The sequence below is a fragment of the Zootermopsis nevadensis genome, unplaced genomic scaffold (assembly GCF_977971745.1).
Source record: "Zootermopsis nevadensis isolate Lab colony 2312 unplaced genomic scaffold, Znev_1.0 Znev_ptg000046l, whole genome shotgun sequence".
NCBI classification, from domain to species: Eukaryota; Metazoa; Arthropoda; class Insecta; order Blattodea; family Termopsidae; genus Zootermopsis; species Zootermopsis nevadensis.
The window spans coordinates 1196284-1223462 of NW_028259178.1; the positions used below are offsets into that span (position 1 = coordinate 1196284).

Sequence of the window (27179 nt, forward strand, 5' to 3'; positions counted from 1 at the left end):
GAATTCTCGTGTTAATTAATGTAATATGTACTTGTATGTTAAAAGTGATTGTGATCATATGATTGAATAACAATTTAGCGAAACTCTAGCGTGGTGGAAAAGTCAGATATCCTGTGAGATATCTTGTGGGCCATGAGAACCTAATACCACATTGTAATATTTGTAATTAGTGATATATATAACATGAACATGTGCATAAACTGTCACCAAATTAATAATAGTTAACCTTTATTAAAATGGGGAATGTTTGAGCTTATCGCGCGAGGAAGAGAAAAGAGGTAACAGAAACCTTGCGCGAATGAATCCCATTTTCCTAAACTGTTCCTGAGTGGAAAAAAGGATATATCCATACCGCACATTGCTAGCGTTAAGAAGTGTATCAGATATTTGTTTTGGTGATGATGACTACGAAATAAGTGATGCTGGTGCCCGTGAGAGCTAGAGTGGTACGAGGGACAGCACAGAAAGAGTGACAGAAGTAAGGTTGCTGATTTAGACAGACCCTGGACCAAGCACGGCAATTGCAGTGCGGAATATTGAACTTAAAGTACCATGAGATTTTGTTGAGACAGTTCTTACTCGTACTGCCACACTCGTCTGACCTGGATTTGTCGGACCTCATCCTGTAGGAAACCACACTGAATGGTAAAAGAATATGCCCCCTACAAAAGGATCTAGAATCACAGACTGGTGTCCTCAAGGCACTGCTTGGTGTCTCGATAAACCTGGGCCTGCATCCCATGTCGGATATTACTCACTATTTCTCTGAGGCATGGGTGAACAAAATGCCTTTCTTTTCTTTTGTGTGTAACCAAGGGACAAGTCTCCGTCCTTGTTCTGGAACCTACATTTTGCGCTTGCTGAGGAACAGGGCAGAATGAAAAGGGAAGAGCTGATAAAATCTGTACTCGACGACATCACATCAAAGTGCACGCAGCGTAGCTCACCCAGCACCGCTGCTGTTTCTTTCAAGGGGACGGTGTCTCTCAAAATATACAATTCCATGAAGCCAGTAAAGTTTGGGCTGAAAATGTTTGTAGTATCTGACAGTATGAATAAACTGGACCCTGATCTACTGAACGCTATAGAAGCGGTAAAAGAGAGTTGTGTTCTACTCTCGTGAAAGATCCCATCTTCTGGACGTCGTGTCTATACTAACATCAGTCTTGTGGAATCCGTAGTGCATGAAAGAATGTCTGATGGTGGGAGAATGCACAGCGTTAAGCGAGGCAGATCGTGCAGAGGCCCACCTGAAGAAAGGCTGAATAGTGAACCCCACTTTACGGAGAGAAAAGAAAAAGGTTGTGTTGTGCGCGTATTAACGCAAGACTTGCAGCAGAGAGCCATTTTACATCCAGATAAGTGCTTTGAACTGTGACACAAAGTCGATGGCTTCTGTTAGAATTTCTGAACGTACAGCAGCGGCATATTGCATGCCTTCTACTGCAGAGCCATCGGACCATCAGTTTTCAGTTACAAAGTTTAATTACAATCACAAAACTTGTTTTAAAATGTGAAACACTGAGTAATTGTGCCGACTTGTGACTAAGCAGCGATTCATTTATGGGGAAGGCAAAAAACTGTGTTCTGAATGCAGCCACTATGTTTGGTTGGTCCCCTGTCGTCATGGTACGTCCTCAGAATGTAGATGGATGAAAACCCTTTAGATATGGAGTGCAGCTGCAGATATCTTGAATAAGTAGTCATCCTCCAGCTTGGAGTTGGACAAGGGGCTATCAACTCCTTGTTGTACAATCAAGCATTCTAGAAAATGTTGCACAGGGCCTTGTATTAGGGACCATTGGTGGCTTTCATGGATGTGGCAATGAACATTTGGGGGGGGTTCTATAAAAAGTTCTTGACCAAATGAAGTAACTAACTTTCTTGAGGAGGGCTATGCTCATACTTTTGGGTGCAATGAGACGTATGTCGTTTTTCCATTGGAATTGTAAGTTTTTGCATAATCTTTTGCTGGTAATGGACCATTTAAAACTCGCTACTTATCTTCAATTTTTGGCAGGTTTGGACAGTTTTATAACATTAATTTGTACACAAAATGTATTATGCTTACACACAAAAGTAATTGCTCGGGAAGGGTGGCACTGTGATGTTCCAGTGGGATGGGGCACAATTAATAATTTTGGGCCGTAGACTAACACACCACATTCTCTCATCCCATAAAATATGTTTTTCATTAAATTAATTGTAGGCAACCTTACTTTAACTAACTAAAATCTTAACGAAGGGTTGAGTCTTGCACAAGATATCCCTTGCAAGGTTTTACCATTCCTGCACGTGGAACGCATAGAGTATATAAACACGACCTTACAAACTATAACTTTGGATGTGAAAATGCTAACACGATTGTCGTCAAGGGTTTGACATGGTCAGACTTCGGGCTATCTTTGCTGCTGGTGGGAGAATGATCCCAATAAACAATTTGTCCTGTATGAACCGAGCTTTTGTTGGATGCATATCTGGGAATTGAACTCAGAAGGGTTGGGATTATTTCAAATTATGGTCTGAGGTAGTCATACTCGGTTAACAGTGAGTGCAGTCAGTTTTTGGTCAAGTGTTTATCTGCGTGACAAAGTGAAATATTTACTAGAACACGTTTCCGATATTGATCACAGGAAATAAGTTTCCATCTGATGACATTCAATTACAAACCCCTGTAGGTATTATCTGTGACTCAGTTTTTCACAGACTATGAAGAAATTGAAGCTGTAAATGTGTGCTTCATATCAGAAAAGTTCCGAACGTTATTATTTAAATTAATCTAAGCACTGACATACCTTCTTTCTATGCATTTTTCTAAAATGGATGCTGAAACTTGGATTCGTAGAAAAAATAATATGAACCGTAGAAGATTCGCAGATGTTCACTTGGATGTGTTTGATGTATTGCCAGCTGGTGAGAAAGATTCCTGTTTGAGAAAGTTACACTGGTATTATTAGTTCAGTTTTATTAAATGCATTTGTGTTTATAGACAGGTTGACGTTTTACTTGGACGGTTTGCGCGAGATGTCAGCAAGGCGAATACAAACGGCTTGGAGAGGTTACAGAACCAGACGGAAGTTCGCAGAGGTGCGAGGTGAACGTAGAAGAGAAAAGGTACTACGCTATTGAAGTTGATTTTATTTGTTATTATGTGATTACATTATAGCACATTAATGATACTCACCACTTCTCACAGTCTTGAAGGGACGTCGTTTCATAACTGTCACTTGCTTGGCTCAGAATAAAGATAGTTCTGTTTGTGTAATGTTAAGGCGATAACTGCGAGTGTAAAACTAGAAGTTGGATGTTTAAAATACGTGAAGAAGAATTAGTAATGTAATTAGGGAAGGCAAAACAATTATTTCATGCTTTTATCTTATATTGCTTCCACATAACCTTAGCTACAATTGGGTATATTATTTTCTGAGAATTGTAGCCAGTCATTCTGAATCTTATTATGTGTGTTGGGCTTGAAAGATGCCTCTTTTTTTTTATTGTGACTTGCTTCAGGCAGCTGTGGCCATACAGAGGAGGGTGCGTCACTGGTTGCATACTCGGGCCGAGGCGCAGAATTGTAAGCCAAGTCGCACAGTAAGCAAAATCAGTGAGGAAAGGCTGCAGAAGCTACAGCAGGAAGTGAGCAGGTGGGACATATCATGTGAATCTTACAGACGTGATCCACACATGGTACAGTAATTTAACCCCTGTTTTTTGTCCAGGTGGCAGGACACCCATGACAACGTCAAGTTTCCAGGAATGAAGCAAATGGTTGACTTGCATTTCCAAGTGCAAAATAGGCTGACAAGTTTCTACTGGCGTTTCAATGAGGGAAGCATTCGGCAGCAACGTCACGAAGCAAGATGTGCGCAGCTCGAAGCCTTGTGCACGTTGAGTGGTGAGTAGCAACGCGTTGGGAAGAGACGCCTAACGCACATCACATTCACAAATTACAGGCCGGCAATTATACATTCTGATCAGAAGACATGCAACCATTGTAAAGGGTTATTATTATTATTAAGTGTTCTGTCTTACGACAGGTCCATTGCTCTGCCCAAAAAGAGCTCTCCAGTTGTCCCTATTCTCGGCTTCTCGCTTTAATTCCTGGAACGTCATCTTCTTTCCTTGTTTAAGGTCGTCGGTTAGCTGTATCAATCTTCTTCCTAGTCCTCTCTTTCCTTCAACCTGGCCTTCGGTGATATCACTCATTCATTAATCCATTCCTTCTCATAATATGTCCCAGCCAGTTAGCTTTCCTTCGTGTAATCGCCTGCAGAATGCTTCTTTGCTCGTTGACTCTCCTCAATACTTCTTCGTTGGTCACTCGATCCGTCCACCTGATCTTCTCTATTCTTCTCCAACACCACATTTCCAAACTCTCCAGGTATTTCTGTTCCTTCTTCCTGAGTGTCCAAGTCTCTGCTCCATACGTAACACTTCACTAGTCTCTTCTTCATCTCCAAGCCCAACTTGCTAGTGAGAAGTATCCTCTCCTTGACGAAAGCTGCCTTGGCCATGGCTATCCTTGCTTTTACTTCCTTGGTGCATAGGGCGTCCGTCGTGACTATGCTTCCCAAGTACTTGAAATGCTCCACATTCTCCAGCTGTTGGTTTCCAATTACAACGTTCAATGGTTCTACTCTCAGTGCCATCCTCATTACCTTTGATTTTTCAATGTTGATTTCTGTAAAGGGTACAGAATTTAAAATAACCATTTTATTTTACCTGATACAACTAGCTTCTCCTTCTACGTGATTTATTACAGAGTTGCCAGCACTGTCACAGAGTGAAAATATGGATATCAGCTGGTACCACTGTCCGTCTCTTCCGTTTGCTACTGCGGCACGGCTTGCTCACAAGCGGCAGTTGCGATCTCCCAGCGCTGTCTGGTGGCGTAAGCTGATGTCATAGCTGTGCTCCTTATTGTGACGTGAGTCGCACGTTAAGAAGTACTTAATACATATATTTAGTTATGTATGAGGGCTGATAAACAATTTCTCTACTGACAGCAGGTCAACAGATTTCTTTTGCTGGATGAACACGATTTACTGTTATTTGAAGTCGGTAAAATCTGTCGTGCATCTTGAAATACTCGTAAACACTTTATCTTTTCCAAGAAAGTAGCCAAGTTTGTACAAAAATTGTTCTGCTTTTAGGGAGGACGCAGTGAGAGCAGATCAAATATTCATGTGATGTCCAAAGTTTAGAATTGTAGATAGAATTGTTTCCCGCAGGGACAAAGTATCAATCAGTATTCCTCCAAAGATGCGGATGACGTGTTGCCAGAAACGGCATGGGATGCCTGTGGTCCTCTTTATTCACATTAAATTATCGCATCAAAGAGTAATCACAATCTTCGTCAGTAGGAGTTCAAAACGTGGGACTTACACGTAGGTGATTCAAAGGTCATCAGAATCCCTGATCTCATTAAGTTAGTATGGATGGAGATCTTCTGGTCGTTGCACCTTGCAGGAGGGAAGACCGCGTCTAGTTGGCTACACTCAGATTTTGTGCCAGAGCAGTACCGTTCAAGCAGTACGAAGAGCAGGGCTGTGTAGGGATGCAGATGCTGAGTTGGAAGAGTGCTGTGAGCGATGTCATTGAAAATATTTCTTTTTGGGTTTCATATATTGCCAAGTAATTCATCTATACTTTACAAATTATGTTTTATTTAGGGTGTGGTTAGTTCCAGTGTGACTTTAGATGTGTAGTTATGGCATGCATTTGTGGCAGTACACCCCTGCTCTGGCTGTATGCCACCATTTTGGTGTAACTTGCTGCCTTAAGATGGAGGCGGATGAGTGTGGACCAGAGAGGTGATAATTTTGAGGAGTTCTTTGTAAAATTACAAAATAAAGTTCACTTAAAGTAGCCATTTTTGTGTTCTGTCTGACGACAGGTCCATATGAACAGGATCCTTCCACCCTTTTCTCTTCTCGGACTGGGACCTGTTCATATACGTTCTTGGCAGATGATCCAGAAGTGGTTTGCCATTGCCTTCTTCTGTGTGTGAATGGAGTAATTGTTGGGATGCCATGGAGGAAAACTCCGTGTTGCCTAGACCACGGCCTTGCCCAACACAAGTTATAAATTCAGGCACCGCCGGGAATCGAACCCGAGACCCCAGAAAAGTAAAATATGAATAATTGCTTTTCGCAACACCTTTGTCTTAACAAATAGCCATCTGTCTAAATACCATAATTTCATATATTGATTACAGATTTTTTATTTATAATTTTTCTATGCATTGAATGAGATCCTTATAAAACATTGCATCTGTGTACGCAAAGGTATCGTTCTCGTCTTCCCTCTGCAGTGAAGTAGAGCTGCCCCACTATAAGCCATGGAGGCGCTTGGGGGGAGAGATGGTACAGCTTCTACTCACTTTTAACATTCAGCAGTAGTTGGGGGTGAGTGGTCATTGTCACACCCCAGCCATGCTTTACCCGTTGGATAGGAAGCTGGGTGGGCGCTTGGATCACAGTCTGTCCACAAAAAATGATGCCTATATACAATTTACCTGCACACTTCCCAATAAAATATCCAACAGATTTCAAAGACCATGAATATGTTCATTCCTTATTTTGTGAAGTATTTGGAGGAAGGAACCGCATATTTTATTGAGGTAAGTAGGTTAGTAAGTTGTCAGATTTCTTTGAAAATTTGTAACCTTACTTTCATCTTACGGAAATTGTGTCAGAGGGCGTGCATTGGCTCAGGATGCACGATTATGAACCTTTGGGTTTCATAAAAGGCAGGGAATTTCTTGGCTAGGTGAGCACACTATCAGCTTCTCAAGAACTCTGCTCCGTCTTCACGTGATTTCAATTCGGTAAGAATGTCGATAGTTGCATAGTAAATTCCACTGATGGCTGTCCTGGAAATGGAGCCACTTTACATCTCGGTGATCTTCCTGCGCCCGTGATGGTACCTTCAATGTGGATTTGTGTTTCAACATATTTCCCTGTCGGGGGTGATTGTCGTGATGTCTTAAGTTGCCATAAGTAGTTTCATATAGAAAGCCTGGATTCAGTGTGTTTCAGTTCGCTGAAGAGAATAAATAGCAGACTGAGGAGGTTCATAACTTGTATCTTTTACCGTGTGTCATTACGATGGTAAAATGAAGGAGAATGCAATGGCCAGGTCATGTAGCATGCACGGCAGAGACAAATGCGTATCAGGTTTCAGTGGGAATAGCTGATGCAAAGAGACCATTTTTAAGGCCAAGTCATAGGTTGGATGATAACATTGAAATGAATCTGAAAGAAGGGTGCAGATTATATTTATTTTGCTTGAGCAAGGTCGCAGTGGATGGCTCCATTAAAGGCCATATATTTTTCAGCAGCTGAGAAACTATTAGCTTCTCAAGGAGGACTCTGGTTTATGGACTTGTATGTTACTTGAACCCCAGTTTATACTGTAGGTGTTGCAAAAATTATTGAAAAATGTGAATGTGGTCAATAATAATGAATAATGCACAGAAGGAATTGGTCATGGTCACTCTGAAGGTATTTGTTCATTCATGTAGCTGAGCGACATATCTTTATCATTACAGTTGCACACATCTACTTTCTAAGCACTGCAGTGCGCTACACGCTCTAACATGGCGTATTCAGGTCAACTCAATAAATTACATTGCACCAAAGCAGCTGATGTGTGCACTTAACGTGCTCCCGAAAGTTTATTCAGAAATGCAGTCGTGGTCAAATGTAAGTGATGATTTGAGACGAATGAAACATCAGACCACCCTTTCCGTATGTCACGGAGCTGAAAGAGAAGACGTTGCTCTCGGTTGCCATCAAGGCTGACTTTGGATGTTTAGCACCGGAAATGCGTTATGACAATAGACCAGTTCAGCAATTTTTCATAATGTGCTGTTGTTAACGTAGTAATGGCTGGAGGAAGATTTAAGTGATGCAAATCATTTGATTCCTTAGCCGGTCATCGTCTTACATTGAACACTGTAACAAAGTTCAAGCTCTTGAAATTTTGAAAGTTGTAAGCCAGAAGTGATGCAGCCATCACAGTTTGAGTCATTTGTAATCTTGTGTTTGTCCTTATATGGCTTTTCCCTTTCTTGCAGTAATCAGTCACACATGCACACTTAATTTGAAGATAAACAATTATTATTAATGTCATTTTGAAAATTATGTGCTGGGTCCCACAGTTTATTTTGAAAAAACACATACATTAAAAGCATTATATTTCAATAAAGTATACCAGTAACCATGTATGTCATAATGTTCTTGCTGATTCTCATACTTCAGTCTGGGGCATATCCACTCTATGTTCTTTGCTGCAGTTAACGCACGTTATTGACCGATTGAACTGGTAGTCTTCTACTTTGAAGGTGGGTTTGTGAGCCTCTGCAATATTTGTTTAGGTGTCCATATGTTTTGGAATTGTTGTACATTATTATGTGTGGTTTGTATTGTTTTGTATGCAACTGCTTATAAGATAATCTTTTTTATTGTGGGATATATACACCCCTCTGAAAGTGATTATTATGGTTTTTGATAGTATTGTACCTGCCCTTTATCATGCAGATGTTTTTTTTTATTTAGCTGTGGATAGACTGTGCAGGAAATTCTGATTCAAAACCTATTTATGTGTTAAGCAGGATTTGAGGTTTTCACAGTGGTGAGTCTTCTGGGTCACCACCCTCATGATGGAGGATGCAAGGACGTCTGAAATGTTGGTAAAATTCTATCATGCTACACAATCCTACAACCCAGAAAGCCATCTTTTGTTTGTGTGTTGTTTTTGGTGTATTCCTGGTCGGTGTTACATAATGCACCCAAACAGAAAAGTTTGTTGTGTAGAATGAAAACGCTCAGTTTTTATTTCTGTAGGCAGTTGTTCCTCATGAAATCATTAGCACTTGGTGTAGTGAAAACTAATATCATCCCTGTTGTTAATTTCCATGGTACCTGGTATGTTGTTTTGTTGAGGTATTTTCCCCATGGTAAGACTTAATAGTCTGTATATAACTGTAATCATGTGTATGGCCCTGGGTCCTTAGATTTTCATTGTGTATTTGCCTGATGGATTCAAATACAGTGATATGGGTAAAACTAGTTTGCGTGTATTCATTTTTAAAAACAGGATAAATTTCTCTGCAGTACCAGGTACTGAATTTATAATGGTGAGATTTTCAGGTCCTCGGGGTGGCAAGTTTGGAGGTGTCTGTCTATGGGATATTATACTGTAGGCTGGTAAAGTGACATGTTTCGGAGGTGCTCACTGACTCCATCATTAGGGTTATGCCCTAGAGGCATCGACCATGTGCGAAATGTAACTGCCTTCCAGATTACACAACAGGAAAAAAAAGACGCCTTGAGATTTGTAATATCCTATGTTATGAATGGGTGGGGGAACTTTGCGCAGTAATTTAGATGGTGGTTAGCATTATTGCCGACTGTAGTCTTCGCAGTGGTTGAAGTAATACCAACTGCCGTCGCGGTTTTATGTACAGTTTTGGATTGACTTAGTATAATAAACGTCTGACGTCATGTGCCAGTTACGTTGCCAACATTGAATTACTGGTTTATGGTGTGCACTGTTTAATCTGTGACTTGCTGCTTTTTGGGGGCTGTGATTAGATTTGCGTGCGGTGTATGAAAAGTGAATGATAGCGATTAGAATCAATTGCTGCTGACGTTTTACGTGATATGTCGGTGTAATGTATAGAAATTATTTTCAAAGTTCTACATAATCGCGTACTAATTGAGTGATTATGTCAACACACAGGTGAGAAGAATAGCGAGAGGAATACTGTTTGACATAGCACATTCATCCTTGGAATGAAAGCCACATAGACAAAACTTGACGGGTGGTACATTCATGGCCAAAACATGGTGTAAACGAAAAGTGCGTGTTACGTACGAAAAAGTGGCGTTACTGGTGAATTCTTTTTTCATTGCTTCCTTTTTTGGAATGTTCAGCTGATCGGAACTTGAAATTCACATTTAATTTCTTCAATGATGGGAGTGCTGGAAAACAAGTCAAACGTACGACGTGGCTTCCCGTTTAAAAGTAAAATCCGCATTGCTTTGTGGTAATGGAAATTTCACATTTCCATTCTGAGGATCTGTATTAGCCTGCTAATAATGTAAGTGGTTGTGAAGCAGGAAAATGAGGTTTTGTTAGTGATTGAAATTGTCTTGCGTGTACATGCTGCCTCATAGTACTTGATTTTGTTAGCTTTGCGTGATGGGCACATATAATTTTTACGTTTGCCATGTAGCATGTTTGAACGGCTAGCAGTATTTACCCCATTTGCCATGTGTACTGTATATCCAGTAATTGAATGAGAAATGGATCTAGGTGCACCTTATATGTGTAGTAACTGTGAATGGAAATCGAGTGTATGTCATGACCATATTTTGTGGTTATGTTAAATGGCAGAACTTTGAAAAGTGGAGGAATGATCTAGTTCCAGTATTTTATTTCACTAAAATATTTCTGCATCTATTATTTTCCTCATCATTGCCCACAGCAGATCTAGGCCCATCTACCCACTGTTCAAAATGGGGACCTTAACTTACGGATAACATTAAACATGTCAGGAAGTTGACAGTTCACATTTGTGTTCTGCTAAAATATGACATTTTGTGGATCCTACCTCCATGTCATTTTTAGGCATTGGTTGTACACAAGAAACTTAAGAAAATACATTTACTTTGGTATGTAGATTAAGTAAAGAATCTTAACATCATCTTATCAAAAATGGTTATAATTATGTAAGCAGATTATATTAGATGCTGTCTGTTAAATATGCTTTAAGTTTTGCCTGCCGTGACTTGTTACTGCTTGATATTTAGACTATATGAAGATTTCTGTCTTCTGGGTTCTTGCGCTGTGTAGTCTGGTCCACGTTAACCAACATCGACCAGACTACACAGTGCAACAACCCAGACGACAGAAATCTTCATACTCATCGCTGTGAAAACCTCAAATCTTACGTAACTGATACATTATTGTTTCATAGACATGCGTTGTGATCTTGGTTGTTGTTCTATATTTTATGCTGTATGAATAATACAGGTCTGCATGATTTGGTTCTTGTAATATAATCTTTTTAATGCACAGCCCCTCCCCTTGTAAGCAAGGTTTCAATATTTGTCCTTATTCCATTCTGAAGTTCAGATTATAATATCTTGATTATGTCATTGTATTATTAACCAGAATCATGCATATCTTAATCTGTCTGTGAATTCATCTTATTATTGGCATCTGTCCATAATAGTTTTGTCATACTCATCAGAATACCTCTCAATCTTTTCCCAAGTACGCGCTACAAATCATGGATTTCCACTATATTTTTCGGTTCTATTTCTTCTTTTGAGCAGCTTTTATAAACGTTGACCTTGTAGACCTCTTCTGATTATGCGCACGCATTCTGCTGTCCCACATGAGACCTACGCAGATCTAAAACTTTATTGTGCTCTAATTTATTTCTGAGTCCCTACATTTCGATGTCCTACCTTCAGTAGGTCTGTCACACGTTCTTAGTTCTGTGATAATCTACTTCTCATTCTGTTTTCCATTCTCTTACCTGCAGTTTGCGAGTCGTCGTAAACCAACTCATAAAACTTTGCTCCTGATGTGCTTCTGTGACACTATAGGATGTAACTTAAAGTTGTGGCAAATCTTTGAGTGTGTATTTGCCACACCAAAACTATGGAAAAAGTTACGTTAACAAAGGTCTGGAAAAGCCTCGTTTCTAAGTCACGACAGTTTTTTTTTTTCCAGGTGCTTCTTCGGAAGTTCTCTGTGAGTTTTGATGCAGTCGTGAGTGTGTCTTATTATGGACTACTAAACACGTCTAAAAATCTGTGGATTGTCTGATAGCCACATTCAATTTTCTGTCAGAGAGTTTGCTATGGAGTCACATAAACTAGAGTCGAGATATGAAAATGAAGTGACCACTCATTAGGTCTTCCTTGACCTATCCATCTGGCAGGGTCTGTGTTATCCAAGGTTTCTAGAACCGAAATACTGAAATGTGGTGGAGCACCATTGTACATGCCTTAAAGCTGATGGAAGGTCTTCTAATAGCTTGGGCAGTCATTTTCTAAGAAATGTCAGTAGCTGTTTTTGTTAGCATTTGTGGCAAAACATGGGGGTCTACCAGAACATCGTCTGCACTTGATAATGCTGAACTGGATTGAACAACAAGTGATTGTTGTGAAAATTCATTGTGCCATTCTTGGTGATGGCTTCTTCATCTGTAAATTTCATCGTTTTGACTGACAAATTGCTCGAAGTATATTGCAGTCATCATGGAAGGGCTGTAAAAGTACGTGGATCAGGGTATTTCTTGAGAAGCTAACAGTACACTCAGCAGGTCAACAGAATAGCAAATTCGCCATCTTTTGTGGACTCTAAAGGTTCATTACTGTCCTCACAAGTCCCTCTCCTGAGCCAGGTAAATCCAGACCAAAGTTACGAGTGTTTGAAGATATCCGTCTTCTGGGTTGTTGCGCTGTGTAGTCTGGTCGATGTTAACCAACGTTTCGGAGGTCACACTGCCTCCGTCATCAGAGTATGAAGATTTCTGTCTTCTGGGTTATTGCGCTGTGTAGTCTGGTCGATGTTAACCAACGTTTCAGAGGTCATACTGCCTCCGTCATCAGAGTATGAAGATTTCTGTCTTCTGGGTTATTGCGCTGTGTAGTCTGGTCGATGTTAACCAACGTTTCAGAGGTCATACTGCCTCCGTCATCAGAGTATGAAGATTTCTGTCTTCTGGGTTGTTGCACTGTGTAGTCTGGTCGATGTTAACCAACGTTTCAGAGGTCATACTGCCTCCGTCATCAGAGTATGAAGATTTCTGTCTTCTGGGTTGTTGCGCTGTGTAGTCTGGTCGATGTTTACCAACGTTTCAGGGTCATACTGCCTCCGTCATCAGAGTATGAAGATTTCTGTCTTCTGGGTTGTTGCGCTGTGTAGTCTGGTCGATGTTTACCAACGTTTCAGGGTCATACTGCCTCCGTCATCAGAGTATGAAGATTTCTGTCTTCTGGGTTATTGCGCTGTGTAGTCTGGTCGATGTTAACCAACGTTTCAGGGTCATACTGCCTCCGTCATCAGAGTATGAAGATTTCTGTCTTCTGGGTTATTGCGCTGTGTAGTCTGGTCGATGTTAACCAACGTTTCAGAGGTCATACTGCCTCCGTCATCAGAGTATGAAGATTTCTGTCTTCTGGGTTGTTGCGCTGTGTAGTCTGGTCGATGTTAACCAACGTTTCAGAGGTCATACTGCCTCCGTCATCAGAGTATGAAGATTTCTGTCTTCTGGGTTGTTGCACTGTGTAGTCTGGTCGATGTTAACCAACGTTTCAGAGGTCATACTGCCTCCGTCATCAGAGTATGAAGATTTCTGTCTTCTGGGTTGTTGCGCTGTGTAGTCTGGTCGATGTTTACCAACGTTTCAGGGTCATACTGCCTCCGTCATCAGAGTATGAAGATTTCTGTCTTCTGGGTTATTGCGCTGTGTAGTCTGGTCGATGTTAACCAACGTTTCAGAGGTCATACTGCCTCCGTCATCAGAGTATGAAGATTTCTGTCTTCTGGGTTGTTGCACTGTGTAGTCTGGTCGATGTTAACCAACGTTTCAGAGGTCATACTGCCTCCGTCATCAGAGTATGAAGATTTCTGTCTTCTGGGTTGTTGCACTGTGTAGTCTGGTCGATGTTAACCAACGTTTCAGAGGTCATACTGCCTCCGTCATCAGAGTATGAAGATTTCTGTCTTCTGGGTTGTTGCACTGTGTAGTCTGGTCGATGTTAACCAACGTTTCAGAGGTCATACTGCCTCCGTCATCAGAGTATGAAGATTTCTGTCTTCTGGGTTGTTGCGCTGTGTAGTCTGGTCGATGTTAACCAACGTTTCAGAGGTCATACTGCCTCCGTCATCAGAGTATGAAGATTTCTGTCTTCTGGGTTGTTGCACTGTGTAGTCTGGTCGATGTTAACCAACGTTTCAGAGGTCATACTGCCTCCGTCATCAGAGTATGAAGATTTCTGTCTTCTGGGTTGTTGCGCTGTGTAGTCTGGTCGATGTTAACCAACGTTTCAGAGGTCATACTGCCTCCGTCATCAGAGTATGAAGATTTCTGTCTTCTGGGTTGTTGCACTGTGTAGTCTGGTCGATGTTAACCAACGTTTCAGAGGTCATACTGCCTCCGTCATCAGAGTATGAAGATTTCTGTCTTCTGGGTTGTTGCGCTGTGTAGTCTGGTCGATGTTAACCAACGTTTCAGAGGTCATACTGCCTCCGTCATCAGAGTATGAAGATTTCTGTCTTCTGGGTTGTTGCACTGTGTAGTCTGGTCGATGTTAGCCAACGTTTCAGAGGTCATACTGCCTCCGTCATCAGAGTATGAAGATTTCTGTCTTCTGGGTTGTTGCGCTGTGTAGTCTGGTCGATGTTTACCAACGTTTCAGGGTCATACTGCCTCCGTCATCAGAGTATGAAGATTTCTGTCTTCTGGGTTATTGCGCTGTGTAGTCTGGTCGATGTTAACCAACGTTTCAGAGGTCATACTGCCTCCGTCATCAGAGTATGAAGATTTCTGTCTTCTGGGTTGTTGCGCTGTGTAGTCTGGTCGATGTTAACCAACGTTTCAGAGGTCATACTGCCTCCGTCATCAGAGTATGAAGATTTCTGTCTTCTGGGTTGTTGCACTGTGTAGTCTGGTCGATGTTAACCAACGTTTCAGAGGTCATACTGCCTCCGTCATCAGAGTATGAAGATTTCTGTCTTCTGGGTTGTTGCACTGTGTAGTCTGGTCGATGTTAACCAACGTTTCAGAGGTCATACTGCCTCCGTCATCAGAGTATGAAGATTTCTGTCTTCTGGGTTGTTGCGCTGTGTAGTCTGGTCGATGTTAACCAATGTTTCAGAGGTCATACTGCCTCCGTCATCAGGGCTATTCATCGCCCTGATGATGGAGGCAGTATGACCTCTGAAACGTTGGTTAACATCGACCAGACTACACAGCGCAACAACCCAGAAGACGGATATCTTCATACTCACCGCTGTGAGAACCTCAAGTCTTACGAGTGTTTATTTGTATTTTAGCCATTGTGTACTTATCAAGACGTAATATTAGGGTGCAGCATGAAGAAGGTTGATTTTAATTATGGGGACACAGTTCCACACTTTTTATATGTGTATTGAGTAACGAGATGCAAAATAAAATTTGTGTGTTCTCTCATCTCTGCAGGAGGTGGAATCTAGCATGATGCGCCGAAGCGTGAAAAGTGTGTGCAGATTCTTGATAATCGCCTGTCTGACTGTGGCCACCACGGTAGTGATCTTTCGATATGTCCGCAGCATTGAGATGACAGGTTTCGGCCAAGAACTCGCAGAAGCACGGGGAGCTGTACCAGTCGCACCTCAACACCACCTTAACGAACCTGAACCAGCAAATGTAAGTTGGCTTCGGAACAGAAGGAACATTTCTGTCACTGTCAAATTTGTGTTGTGTGTGAAAAATGTATTTTGTGTCTGTGACCTTAAGCTGAATTGGACTCGTTTAATTTTGCCGTGTCCTCACTGAGTGGACTCGTCGTGTGATTTGTATCATAGTCGAGTGTTTTGCAACCACTGTGCCGCCACAAGGTTTCTGGTGTGCTGCGAATTTTGGTACGAAATTACAGATTTGCACCTGTGGCTTCGGGCCGAGTCTCTGAAGTTGCTTCTGGATTTCATTTGGGTTTGGGAATTACACTTTCATAATTTTCCACCTCCATTTTCTGCTCAGAAATTGTTCCGCCCACTTCCTAATTTTCAAAAAATTTTAATAATATATTTAGGCCCAAGAAGATCGTCCTTGTTTCTACACACAGGTCACCTGCCTGACTCTCGTCCTTTCCCGATCCTCTCAGTTTCGAAGTACCAGTCTTAGACTGTGCTAACCCAATTCTCTTATTTTTTTGTATCGCTCTTCAGTTTCGTATCACAGTAAAATATTTATGACCTTTATTCTTTTGTATTTGCCATTAAATTGTCTTGTTCTTTATCATTGCATCCATCTTTAATTTCCTTTACAAGAAATTAAATGTAATGCAATATCTTACGATGGAATCTACTTGTTCTAATACAGATTGTACACAATGGCACAGAGAACAATTCTAAGTATCTAAGTGTGGAATTTAAATTTCTGCTGCCATGTATCATGCTAGAAATTTTTGAAAGATATTATGTAATTTCAATTATTTGTTTTAATCCGTCATATCACAATATTTAAAATTTCTTATAATTAAGATAATAAAATATCATTCATGTTCCATATCGATTGATCGATTTACATTTCGGAACATTTACACAACATGTTTCGGTTTTATAAAACCATCATCAGGTGTAAAATATATCTAAGAACTTAAAATTCAATTATGATTTCTGTAGTTTTTTGGTGATGTTTCATTACGTTTGTCTTTCCATTTTTGGGCGAAGACACTAGTACCTCTGGACATATCGGGACACTCATCCCTACATCTTTGGCCGATATGTACATCTAATAACATTTAAGAAAAACAACACCTTCGCCCAAGAATTGAAAAACAAACGTAATGAAACATCACCAAAATACTACAGAAATCATAATTGAATTTTAAGTTCTTAGATATATTTTACACCTGATGATGGTTTTATAAAACCGAAACATGTTGTGTAAATGTTCCGAAATGTAAATCGATCAATCGATATGGAACATGAATGATATTTTATTATCTTAATTATAAGAAATTTTTTAAATAAAAATTATATTGTGATCAAACAGATTAAAACAAATAATTGATATAATATTCACAATATGATGCAATTACACTATCTTATGATATTATGTAAATTAGAGAAATTAAAATTCATGAACTTTTTATGTAGAATGATTTGGTCGGTACCAGCAACACACAGACGAAAGAATTCAGACGCTATCTTCTGGGTAGTTCCACCACTCAGTCTCGTAGAAGTTTACTGCCGTCAAAACCTCAAATCCCACTTAAAATAATTTAGGTCTCTAACATCACGCTTCAGAGAGAAGTGGCATTTGTAACGTCGTAAAGCGCTATACGTTGAAACAGCGAGAAATTGCCTTTTGAAGTTTCCGCAGTATTACCACTCTATTTCCATCATGAGATGCCAGAAACACCCTCCTACACAGCTGGAGGCGCGCCATAATCTAAAACTTCCTTTTCCTTCCTTGCCCGAATTTATAACTTGTGTTGGGCAAGGCCGTGGTCTAGGCAACACGGAGTTTTCCTCCGTGGCATCCCAACAATTACTCCATTCACACACAGAAGAAGGCAATGGCAAACCACTTCTGGATCATCTGCCAAGAACGTATATGAACAGGTCCCAGTCCGAGAAAAGGATGGAAGGATCCTGTTCATATGGACCTGTCGTCAGACAGAACACTAAATAATAATAAATAATATTGTACTCACAGTCAGATATTTGACACTGTCAACTACAATTGTGATAATTACACTACCTTGAAAAGTACAAAAATGTTTCTATATGAAACTAAAATAGACTTCAGTCCTTCACTTGCAGTTTGATTCTTTGCGCACGATGGTATATGTTTTTTTAACTGTATTGTATAATGCGTGGTGATGTCAACTAAATTTTTTACAGAAAGCTTCTGTGGTGGCTGATCGTGTAAAAATAGACTGGCACGACTATAAGCTGATTGAAGCAGAAACGAAGCAGAAGGGTATTGGTGAGCAAGGGAAGCCCGCCTTCCTGTCTGTTGAAGACAATGATAAGAAAGAGCAGTTGTACAAAGTAAACGGTTTCAATGGCCTTCTCAGCGATAGGATAGCGTTGAACCGATCCTTGCCAGACATCAGGCACAAGGGGTAAGTGGAATAGAATTGTTGGAGGAGAGGTACATAATTTGAACTTGTCACCAGGTAACCAGACACTGTCGGACTGACAGATCAAGGCGGATGAGATGGGCGGGTGGGACGTGTAGAACACACGGGAGTGATGACAAAGGTTGGTTGGTAAACCTGAAGGGAGGGGTCCACTTGGAAGGCCTAAGCATAGATTGAAGGATAATATTAGAATGGATCGTAGATAATGTGGGATGGTCTGCATAAGACTTAATTGGCTCAGCGTAGGTATCAGTGGTGGGTTCTTGTGAACGCGATAGTAAACATTCAGATCGCGTGAAAGGAGGAAATTTCGTCGCCGGCTGCGGAACTGTTATCATCTTCAGAAAGACTGCTGCGTGAAGTTACTTAAAGTGAAACTGTAATGTAGGAGGTTTAGTTCGTTGAATGCTGTAGGTCTCGGACAAAGAAGCGCGTCGCGACCCTCCCAACAGCAGCCCCAAGTGACGTCAAGCACCTCGTACAAACTAAAATTTGCGTTACTCTCTGGCCGAAGGTGGAAAGATGGAGCAGGTTATGGAATGCTCTCTTGGCATATGGGACCATTGCTAATGCCTTGTAGCTTTGACGTTAAGTGCGGGACTCATGAATACTTGTAGGTGTTCACAGAGTCTCCCATTACAACAAAAATATTATCATGCCACGTGAGACTGTGGAAAACAGCGTCAGCTGGTACGTGTCTGCCAACAGTAGTGGTAGTACCTAATTTTGCCAGTGGGTGGCTCTGCTGTGGGTATGTGTTAATTATGGGTAAGGCTGATGGAGGTGATAAAATTAGTGTGAATATCAGCAGTGGTCTTAAAGTATAAAAGGTGATAATTATCAGTCATATATAACTTAAAAAGCCTTTACATATTTTGGTTACTTTATAGCTATCTTTTGGTGGTACACGGATACAGAATAAAATTGACGTGAATGAACAAGAAAAGTATTAAAATATTCTAAGGTAAAAGCTTTTAATGATTGCAGCTGGGAGGATCCAGTTAGGTATAGTCTACACTGTTAACACCTTGATCTGTCGTAGAACTTGTTTTAAGTGTTGGTGTGTTTAAGTTGCAGTTATTGGACATGGCCAGAATGGTGTAGGTTTATGGACCTGCGAGAGTAAGGTCTGTTGTTTGTATAAAGTAAGATAAAGTAGGTCTAATAATGGGAGAGAGGATAGAAGGTGAGAGAAGTGAAGGGTCGGAGCCCCCTGGCAGGTGTGGCAAATAAGGGAAGGGTCTCCAGTAAGTAAACACTGTATAATGTGTCATTCCACATTTTCAAATCTAAAACTTCTTGACGATGGTGAAGAGTCAATTGAATAAAAATTTTCTTGGATATTATCCATCGTCTAGTAAATATAAAACGTAAAACGACGTTTCGGAGATGGGATTAGCTCTATCTAGTGGGCCCAACTGTGTAGGAACCTGAAGACGGAGATAGAGGCCCATCTCCGAAACGTCGTTTTTTACGTTTTATATTTACTAGGCGATGGATAATATCCAAGAAAATTTTTATTCAATTCATCCCACATTTTGTTGATCACATATTTCTGTGACTGTACGTTCGCGTGAGTAGTCTGTGAAGCCAATGCAGAAGATTCACTTTTATTGTTGGGAATTATTGTATTTCATCGTTCAGTGGGCGTGGAAAATGTGTCGGTGCTCTGCATTTGTTGGTCAGCCTGACAGATGTCACAGCATTTTGAGATTGCGCACTTCTTTCTTTTGCAGATGTAAGGAAAGGAAATATCTGCCAAATCTTCCAACAGTGAGCGTGATTGTACCATTCCATAATGAACACTGGAGTACTTTGCTAAGAACAGTGGTGAGCGTCATCGGTCGGTCTCCGTCGCATCTTCTGAAAGAAGTCATATTGGTCGATGACTTCAGTTCTAAAGGTAAACTTGTATCGACTTCATGTGAAATTGTAGGAACCCTTAAAGTAACTAAAGCAATATACAAGGCAAGTCTAAATGATGTTCCCGATTTGAAACACGTGTTGTTATTATTTATTGATATCCTGTCGCTCTTAGCCAGAGCATAGGTCCTCGGCAAAGCAGCGCCAATGAGTTCTATTACGAGTCAGAACTTTCAGCTCCCTCCAGGTCTTTCCTTCCTTCTTTGCCTCCTCTTCAGTGGTTCTCCCCCAGGTTGTTTTTGGCCTTCCCCTCTTCTTCCGTCCCTGGGGATTCCAGGAGAGTGCTTGCTTTACGACAGCGTTTTGGTCCTTCCGCAGGGTATGTCCAATCCACCTCCATTTTCTGCTCTTAATTTGTGTGGCTATTGGCTCCTCGAAACACATGTTACTCACGTTTAATGAAATTCAGATGCATAAAATTGGTACCGATGGAAAGAGAAACTCTCCAAGTTTATGTCGGTATACTTCGCGGCTGCGTAGTAACACTGTTCGCCGCCAGGGGCGATATGAGAGAAAATGGCTGCCATCGAAGACAGGGGAGCCTTTTGTGTCCTGGATTTCCACGTTCACCGGACCTGACGCCCGGTTTTTTTTTTTTTTTCTGTGGGGGTTCGTCAAAGATAGAGTATTCGTGCCACCCTTACCACGGACCTTGCTTGATCTGCGAGCCCGTATCACAGCAGCCATTGCAGCAATTGATCATGATATGCTGCAACGTGTCCGGGAGGCTGGATGTGTGCCGAGTTACCAAGGGGGCTCACATTGAACACCTGTGATGTACTGAAACAAACCTTGGAGAGTTTCTCTTTCCATCTGTACCAATTTTGTGCATCTGAATTTCGTTAAACGCGAGTAGCATGTCTTTCAAATCGGGAACATTATTTAGACTTGCAATGTATTTATTATTCATGTTACAGTATCAACCCTTTATCCAGAAAAAGCGTGGGACATAATGCTTTTAAAATTTTCTGGATTTTGGAGCTTTATACAGAGGCTTTAGTACATAAAAGTTAATAAAGATTACATGTTGAGTTATACTTTCTCTACAGTTAACAATTTATTTTTAATGAGAAATGGAGAAACCTCTAAAATGTAGGGGGTGTCATTATCATCTAAAAACCATGCAGAGGCCCACAACGTACGCCATTCACTGCCTAAACAAGAAAGTTGCCCTTTACTAAAATGAGTGACGTGAACAACGACATACAAATTTTGGATGCGTGTGCACATCTTTTGTCGCATGACCTCATTAGTGAATCGGCTTCAGAGAGCTGTCGACTTCAAGCATAAAGCAGATGACATTTTGAAAAATGCTTTTTGTGGAACATGAAGGTTCATTACAGAATTCACAAGAGCCCAATGAAAGTTGGAAATGTTTAACATCATGTGACCTCCACAGTTCGCAGAGAATCTTCAATTAAACCAAACAGGAAACATTTGGATGTTACATTTTTAAGGGTTGCTGTCCCAACTAAAATTATTTGTTATGTACAGTGCACTGCAAGAAACCGCTGGATGATTACGTGGCAAAACATCTACCTAAGGTGCAAGTAATACACTTGCCAGAGAGGTCAGGACTGATCAGAGCTCGTCTAGCCGGGGCAGCGAGAGCCACAGCTCAAGTACTGATATTTCTAGACTCTCACACCGAGGCCAGTGTCAACTGGCTTCCGCCTTTACTTGGTGAGGTTACATAACACGGTTTTATGTTGTAGAAAATGTAGTTGGGTTTCAAGTATAATTTATGACTTTTAAGTTGTTTGTATGGCTTAAGATTGCATGTAGTTCATCGGTTTACTTTAAAAGCCCTTTTTGTCTGCATCACTAGATTTTTCAGGAGACACCAGCCGCGTAAGCCATGTGTAACGCTTGCACACAGAGTTTTTGAAATGGTTGCTAATGGCGCCACTTTTAATAATAGAGTTACGCAGTATTGAAATGTAGATACAGGCCTGTTTTGGTGAGGAAACATAAGAATTCTTTAACAAAATTTATCCATCTTCATCTGACTGTTCTTGAGTTGAATCACGTGGACAGACGAACATGACCAGCGCTACACACATTCATTTCATGCTTATCACACGATGAATGCGTAAAATATATGACGCTGAAGTGTGTGCACGGTCTGAGGTATGTTTGTTGTGCGTAGAATTTTGAGGGCTGGCTCTACTTTCATCTTCACATTGGTTGTCATTGTAGTGACAGATTATTATTAGTTTTTATTTTAAAATTATTGGTGTAGAATGGAATCAAACCGTGGACCTACTGATTCTACACTGATATGCTAAGCACTGGACAGAATCGTACACTGTCACAATCAGTTGCGTTTGTGTGACGTGGAGCGTAAAGTGTCGTTGAAAACACAGACGCACTCCTACAAAGCACAGTGCACTGGAGCAAGCCGGCAAATACTGCCGACAATCCTCCCGTTCATAGGGTAAGCCCATCAGTTGCCACTGTGTAGGGCAAGCATGTCAAACTCGCGGCCCACAACGAATATTTTTGCGGCCCAGCCAATATAACTGTATGTAAGAAACGTTTTAATAAAAATTTCGTAACTTCATTTGAAGGCAAAATTCAGTGAAATTGGCGTGCCTGGATTTTACAAATATTTACCTGCCAGGTTTGAAAATACTCGAAAATTCGCATATGAAATTATTTCCATGTTTGGAAGTACTTATCGGTGTGAGCAGTTATTTACAATTATGAAAGGAAATAAGTCTCCTGTCAGATCCAGAATTACTGACATTCACCTTGGATCAGTTTTGAAAATAATCGCTGCGAACAAGATTTCCCCCGAAGTAGGAAAGATAGTAGCAGAGAAGAGATTCCAAGTGTCAGGAAGAAAACATTAATGTTATCCTTGTTCTTCTTTTTTTTTTATACTATATTTTTCGAAATAAACCTACGTTTCTACGAAAATTGAAGTTTTTGTTTTTTTTGCGTCCCACATAAACTTAAACCTTGTTTATTCGGCCCGTGTTAGCCTTTGAGTTTGACATGCTCTTGGTGTAGGGGATATTTCAGTGAGAAAAGGAAATGGGAGGTTGAAAGTGGGGAACAGTTCAGGGGCATTAGTTATTTTTAAAAAGGGAGCATCAAGTGACCAAGTTTCTAAGTAATAAGCAAAAGTAATTGGTTCAGTGTACACAAGAAGTGGTATGTATTTTTCACCAGAAAATGATATCGTAGTAAAGATGTACTCGGTATAGGATTATATAGGATGGTTCTATTACAAGTGTTGTTAAGTACAGATTCTAACACACAATCTGGAAACAGGCATAAAACAATTAAATTTCCTGTTGCCCCTACGTGAACAAAGATTGGCGTTGTAGTGAGTTAGACTGCAGGCATACAAACTGTGCCCTAATTGCTTTACCTTTAACGTACCTGTGGGACGACGTTTGTCCCTCCACGATCGTTTCTGTTTCTAGGTATGTTATTGTTTAGAGTATGTAGCTGGTTATTTTGCAATGAGATGGATCTAGTTGTCATGGAACTTGGTACCCCTTCATGCGCATGTTATATGGCTCAGTTTCGGAGACAGATGTTTTGTGCACAAGCACTTTAACTGTTCAGATACATTAGTAGTCATTTTTATGCGCACATTGCAGTGACAGTCTCGTGATACTTGAATCTTATCTGTTCAGAGCCGATCGCCGAGGACTATCGTACGTGCGTGTGCCCGTTCATAGATGTCATCGCTCATGACACGTTTGAATACCGCGCCCAAGATGAAGGCGCACGAGGCGCGTTTGACTGGGAATTCTTCTACAAGCGTTTGCCTCTGTTACCTGAAGATTTGAAGCACCCGACAGAACCCTTCAGGTGAGTTTTGTGTGTATGATGTTCCATTGATTTCAGTGTGACCATAAGAAAAGTTTCAAGCACCGTACAATGTCAGTATTGGATAGGCTTGCAAATGTTGTTGGTGTTAACATTTTAAAAGTGTACGCCGTTGTTCATATAGTGAAGTAGACCGTCAATAAACGTGGCTGTCTTCTGGGTTTTTGCTCCGTGTAGTCTGGTCAGAGCAATGATGCTGGACGCATCTCTGAAATGTTGGTAAACTAATACCAGACGACCGCCGTCTTCATGCTCGCTGCCACGAGTACCTGAAATGTAGGACAGTCCATACTTTTTTGTATTTGAGTCTACAGTTTTGTTGAGCCTTTACTTTTGACATTCGGCACACGCTGCATCTTGTATCCTTTTCCAGAAGTAAATTTCCATTACATTTTGTTTTCGTTTCATTCCATACTTTTTATTTTTCCCCCATTCTCGCACTGAGATCTGTTTAAATAGTCTCATTTTTAGTAAAAGAGCTTCGGTGCTTATGTTATTAGAAATGTAGGAACTGGAAGTTTCTCAGGCTGCAACATCACTTTGACAAAACTACTTGTAGGACAGAAAACATCATCATTTCAAGTTTGATAGTCATGACAAATTGTCATCAGTTCTGTTTTTAATCCTGTAGAAAGGTTTCATGTATATGAATGGAATTAGTATGACTGATAATCATTTAAATGATATTAACATGACCTGAGAAAACCCAAGAAGGCTCGTACAAGTGTTTTGGGGGAGTTTTAAGTTTTACAGTAGTAAAACATTTTTAAAAGAATAAAAGTAACCTTAATGAAGATTTGAGGTTCTCTCACCAGTGTAATGTTGGTCTTTGGTTGTACTGCCACCTGGATTTGAGGAACCTGCTGCCTACATCGTAATTGCTATTGGGGGGCAGTTTCGTTTCTCCGAAATGCTGATGTCTGTTTACAATTCTGCAGGACTACCAGAAGACCAACGCTGACGACTGTAATGAAACTCATTATATCTGCAGTTCAGAAGAATTTGTTTTGTACGTAGAAGCAGGTTAAGTTTTACTCTGTTTTATTCTATATTTCAAGCGCTAACGTACGACAAATTTCTTCGTTCTTTTACAGGAGTCCCGTGATGGCCGGAGGACTGTTTGCGATCGGCGCGAAGTTCTTCTGGGAACTCGGAGGTTACGACGAAGGGCTTGAGATATGGGGAGGGGAGCAATACGAACTTTCATTCAAGGTGTGGCTTTCTCCTTTCTGTACTCTTGACTTATGTTGTCTGCATTTCTCTTTGGATTGTGTTGCTGTCATGTGTGGAAGATGCGTAAATTATTAACATACGAGGCGCGTCCACAAAGTAAGTTTCCCACTCGTCCCACAGCTAGCAAACCTTATATTGCGCGAAGCGACTGTGCGTACGTGATAGAGCAATGACGTAGCATGGCGCATGCACTAACGGCACTTCCCGCGTTCTCACAGTAGCATCGTTGCAGCTGTTGAAGATGGAGGTTCTTATTCCAGCTCCCGCCGACTGTGAAGTGCGGTCAGTGATAACGCTAGGCCGCACACGGCTCGACGGACAGCAAGTCTCCTGCAGGAGTTCAGCTGGGAGGTGTTTAATCATTCACCCTACAGCCCGGACCTCGCTCCCAGTGATTTCCATCTTTTCCTACACCTCAAGAAATTCCTGTCCGGTCAGCGTCAGCGTTTTGAGAATGACAGAGAGGCGGAGATGGATGTCACACAGTGGTTCCAATCCCAGGCGGCAGACTTCTACGACACAGGTATTCAAAAGTTGGTCCCACGGTACGACAAATGTCTCAATTCCGGTGGCGAATATGTTGAAAAATAGCTGGACACTTGCTGTATCTGTTGCACTAAATATTTCCATGAAATTGTGTTTTGTTTCTGTAAACGGCCCCAGGGAAACTTACTTTGTGGACGAGCCTCGTATTTGCCGCCAAACAGCCACCCATATCATCCTACATTTATTTGTGTCTGTAATTTTTCTGTTAGATGACACTGGAATTTAATTACGTCTTTAGAGACGTAAAGGAATAGTTCTTCTGTCTGTCTGTTAAGACCGTGAAACTTTATTTTGAAAAGAAAACATCGCATGACTCATGTTTGCTATTTTGATCAGTGTTGTTGGTAATTTTGCCATATTTGTTCCTTTATTTAACGTAGTTCATTTGATGGTGCAGTCAACAGATCATACTCCATAGCATTAATTATGTTGATTAATGAATAGTGAATTGGAAGGGATACAGAAGGAAGCAGTTGTGGCATACGTTAAGATATTGTCCCAAAATTATCCAGGAGGGAAACCTCAGCCAGGATAGCCTGTCTGCTCACAGCTTCCCATGTACAAAACAAGAGGCGAGCCAGTCTGTCGTTGCATTCAGTCGTTTTGATGCAAGAAAGTAAGATTTTAAACAGAATTTATCTGCATGATGTCCAAAGGAAAACAGTTTTATTTTGGTGTGTAACATCATCTGAATTATTGAACTGATTTGCATGTATGGTAAATATCTTTTGATATGCTCACAGCAGTGATTACCGTATTTATGCAACTACGACGTGCCTGGAAATGAGGTTCGTGTTGATGTAACATTTTGAAGGTCTTACACAGTAATAATTTAATTTTTTAAAAAAAAATCCTGAAACTGACGTTGGCTAATATTGAAACCCTTGGATTAAAAAATTCTTTCAGATTTTCAGTTGGTAAATTTTGCTTAATTCTGTGTAACCAACCTGCCGCCTGTAATTTACATATAAAGAAAGCTCTTGTGCGACCTCTGGAAACTTTACATTTTGCTCACTGACTACTAGTAATTAATTTTTTCTCCAGCCTCAAGTGCAACTTTTACTCACTTCAAAAAATGTAACGGCTGTCGCATTGTTCTCTGCTTTGCTCCTCTTAAAACCTTAAGTTTTTCACAGACTGTAAATGATTGTAATTGGCTTCAATCTTTTTCAAAAGCTGTATTTATCCATGTAATTTATCTCAGTATCTTAAAGAATTGGGAGCGAGATTGATTAGTGGGACGCGCTGTGCTTAATACCAATGTCCAGAACAAAAGATGCGTGGTTTTGATAAGCGGGGTCAGCTGTTTTACAGATGTACCTAGGAAAGAGAGAAAGTACCAATTGTGTGCTGTTTGCGAGGTCAGGAAGTACGTTTCTTCCCTGTACACAGCTTGGGTTCCGTATGTGTTGGTGGGGACAGTTTCAGGTCCTTGCAGGGGAAGGGTTTTTCCGCTCGCTGTCACAAACTGGCCCTGTGGCTGTGTCGCCACTGTCTTGAGCTTTATGATGTGTGCGAGTAGTGACTGATATGTCATTTTTAAGTGAAATGTCTTGTTTTGTGGTCTTGTACTATATGTCTGTAATGTTGCTCATTATTTGCGTGGTCTGTTTGTTCCAGATTTGGATGTGTGGCGGACAAATGGTAGACGCTCCGTGCTCTCGTGTGGGACACATTTACAGGAAGTTTGCCCCATTTCCAAATCCTCAGAAAGGAGATTTTGTTGGAAGGGTGAGGTGTCCCCCCTCC

The 27179-nt window shown here is 40.9% G+C and overlaps 2 protein-coding genes across 5 annotated transcripts in view; both read left to right on the plus strand.

Annotated features, from left to right (window-relative positions):
- Positions 1–2691: 2691 nt before the first annotated feature.
- On the plus strand, positions 2692–5868 carry LOC110840305 (IQ calmodulin-binding motif-containing protein 1). 2 transcript variants are annotated; one of them, XM_087360757.1, is made up of 5 exons: positions 2692–2913; positions 2994–3114; positions 3511–3644; positions 3720–3895; positions 4763–5868. In XM_087360757.1, exons 2-5 carry the CDS (start codon positions 3025–3027, stop codon positions 4906–4908), a joined length of 546 nt encoding a protein of 181 aa, XP_087216883.1. In that variant the 5' UTR covers positions 2692–2913; positions 2994–3024; the 3' UTR covers positions 4909–5868. The 2 variants fall into 2 exon arrangements, with proteins under 2 accessions (XP_087216883.1, XP_021940939.2); XM_022085247.2 differs by having other exon boundaries at positions 2694–2913; positions 2990–3114.
- LOC110840304 (putative polypeptide N-acetylgalactosaminyltransferase 10) overlaps positions 4800–27179 on the plus strand; it is a 30056-nt gene continuing 7676 nt past the window's right edge. Inside the window, exons 1-8 of one of the 3 annotated variants that reach the window (XM_022085246.2) lie at positions 4800–4927; positions 15230–15436; positions 17641–17864; positions 19619–19785; positions 21300–21488; positions 23456–23633; positions 24746–24863; positions 27051–27161. In XM_022085246.2, the coding sequence (XP_021940938.1) occupies positions 15245–15436; positions 17641–17864; positions 19619–19785; positions 21300–21488; positions 23456–23633; positions 24746–24863; positions 27051–27161 (1179 nt within the window). In that variant the 5' untranslated portion in view covers positions 4800–4927; positions 15230–15244. Of the gene's footprint in view, positions 4928–9544; positions 10109–15229; positions 15437–17640; positions 17865–19618; positions 19786–21299; positions 21489–23455; positions 23634–24745; positions 24864–27050; positions 27162–27179 lie in introns of those variants that run through there. The other 2 variants (XM_022085245.2, XM_022085244.2) reach the window with 2 other exon arrangements.

Bases quoted from the DNA above. Each gene is read 5' to 3' on its own strand.
- LOC110840305 (XM_022085247.2), top strand. From the start codon at position 2,805: ATGCATTTTTCTAAAATGGATGCTGAAACTTGGATTCGTAGAAAAAAT. The intron at 2,914-2,989 runs GTGAGAAAGATT...TTGTGTTTATAG, and splicing joins GTTTGATGTATTGCCAGCTG to ACAGGTTGACGTTTTACTTG. The intron at 3,115-3,510 runs GTACTACGCTAT...GACTTGCTTCAG, and splicing joins GTGAACGTAGAAGAGAAAAG to GCAGCTGTGGCCATACAGAG.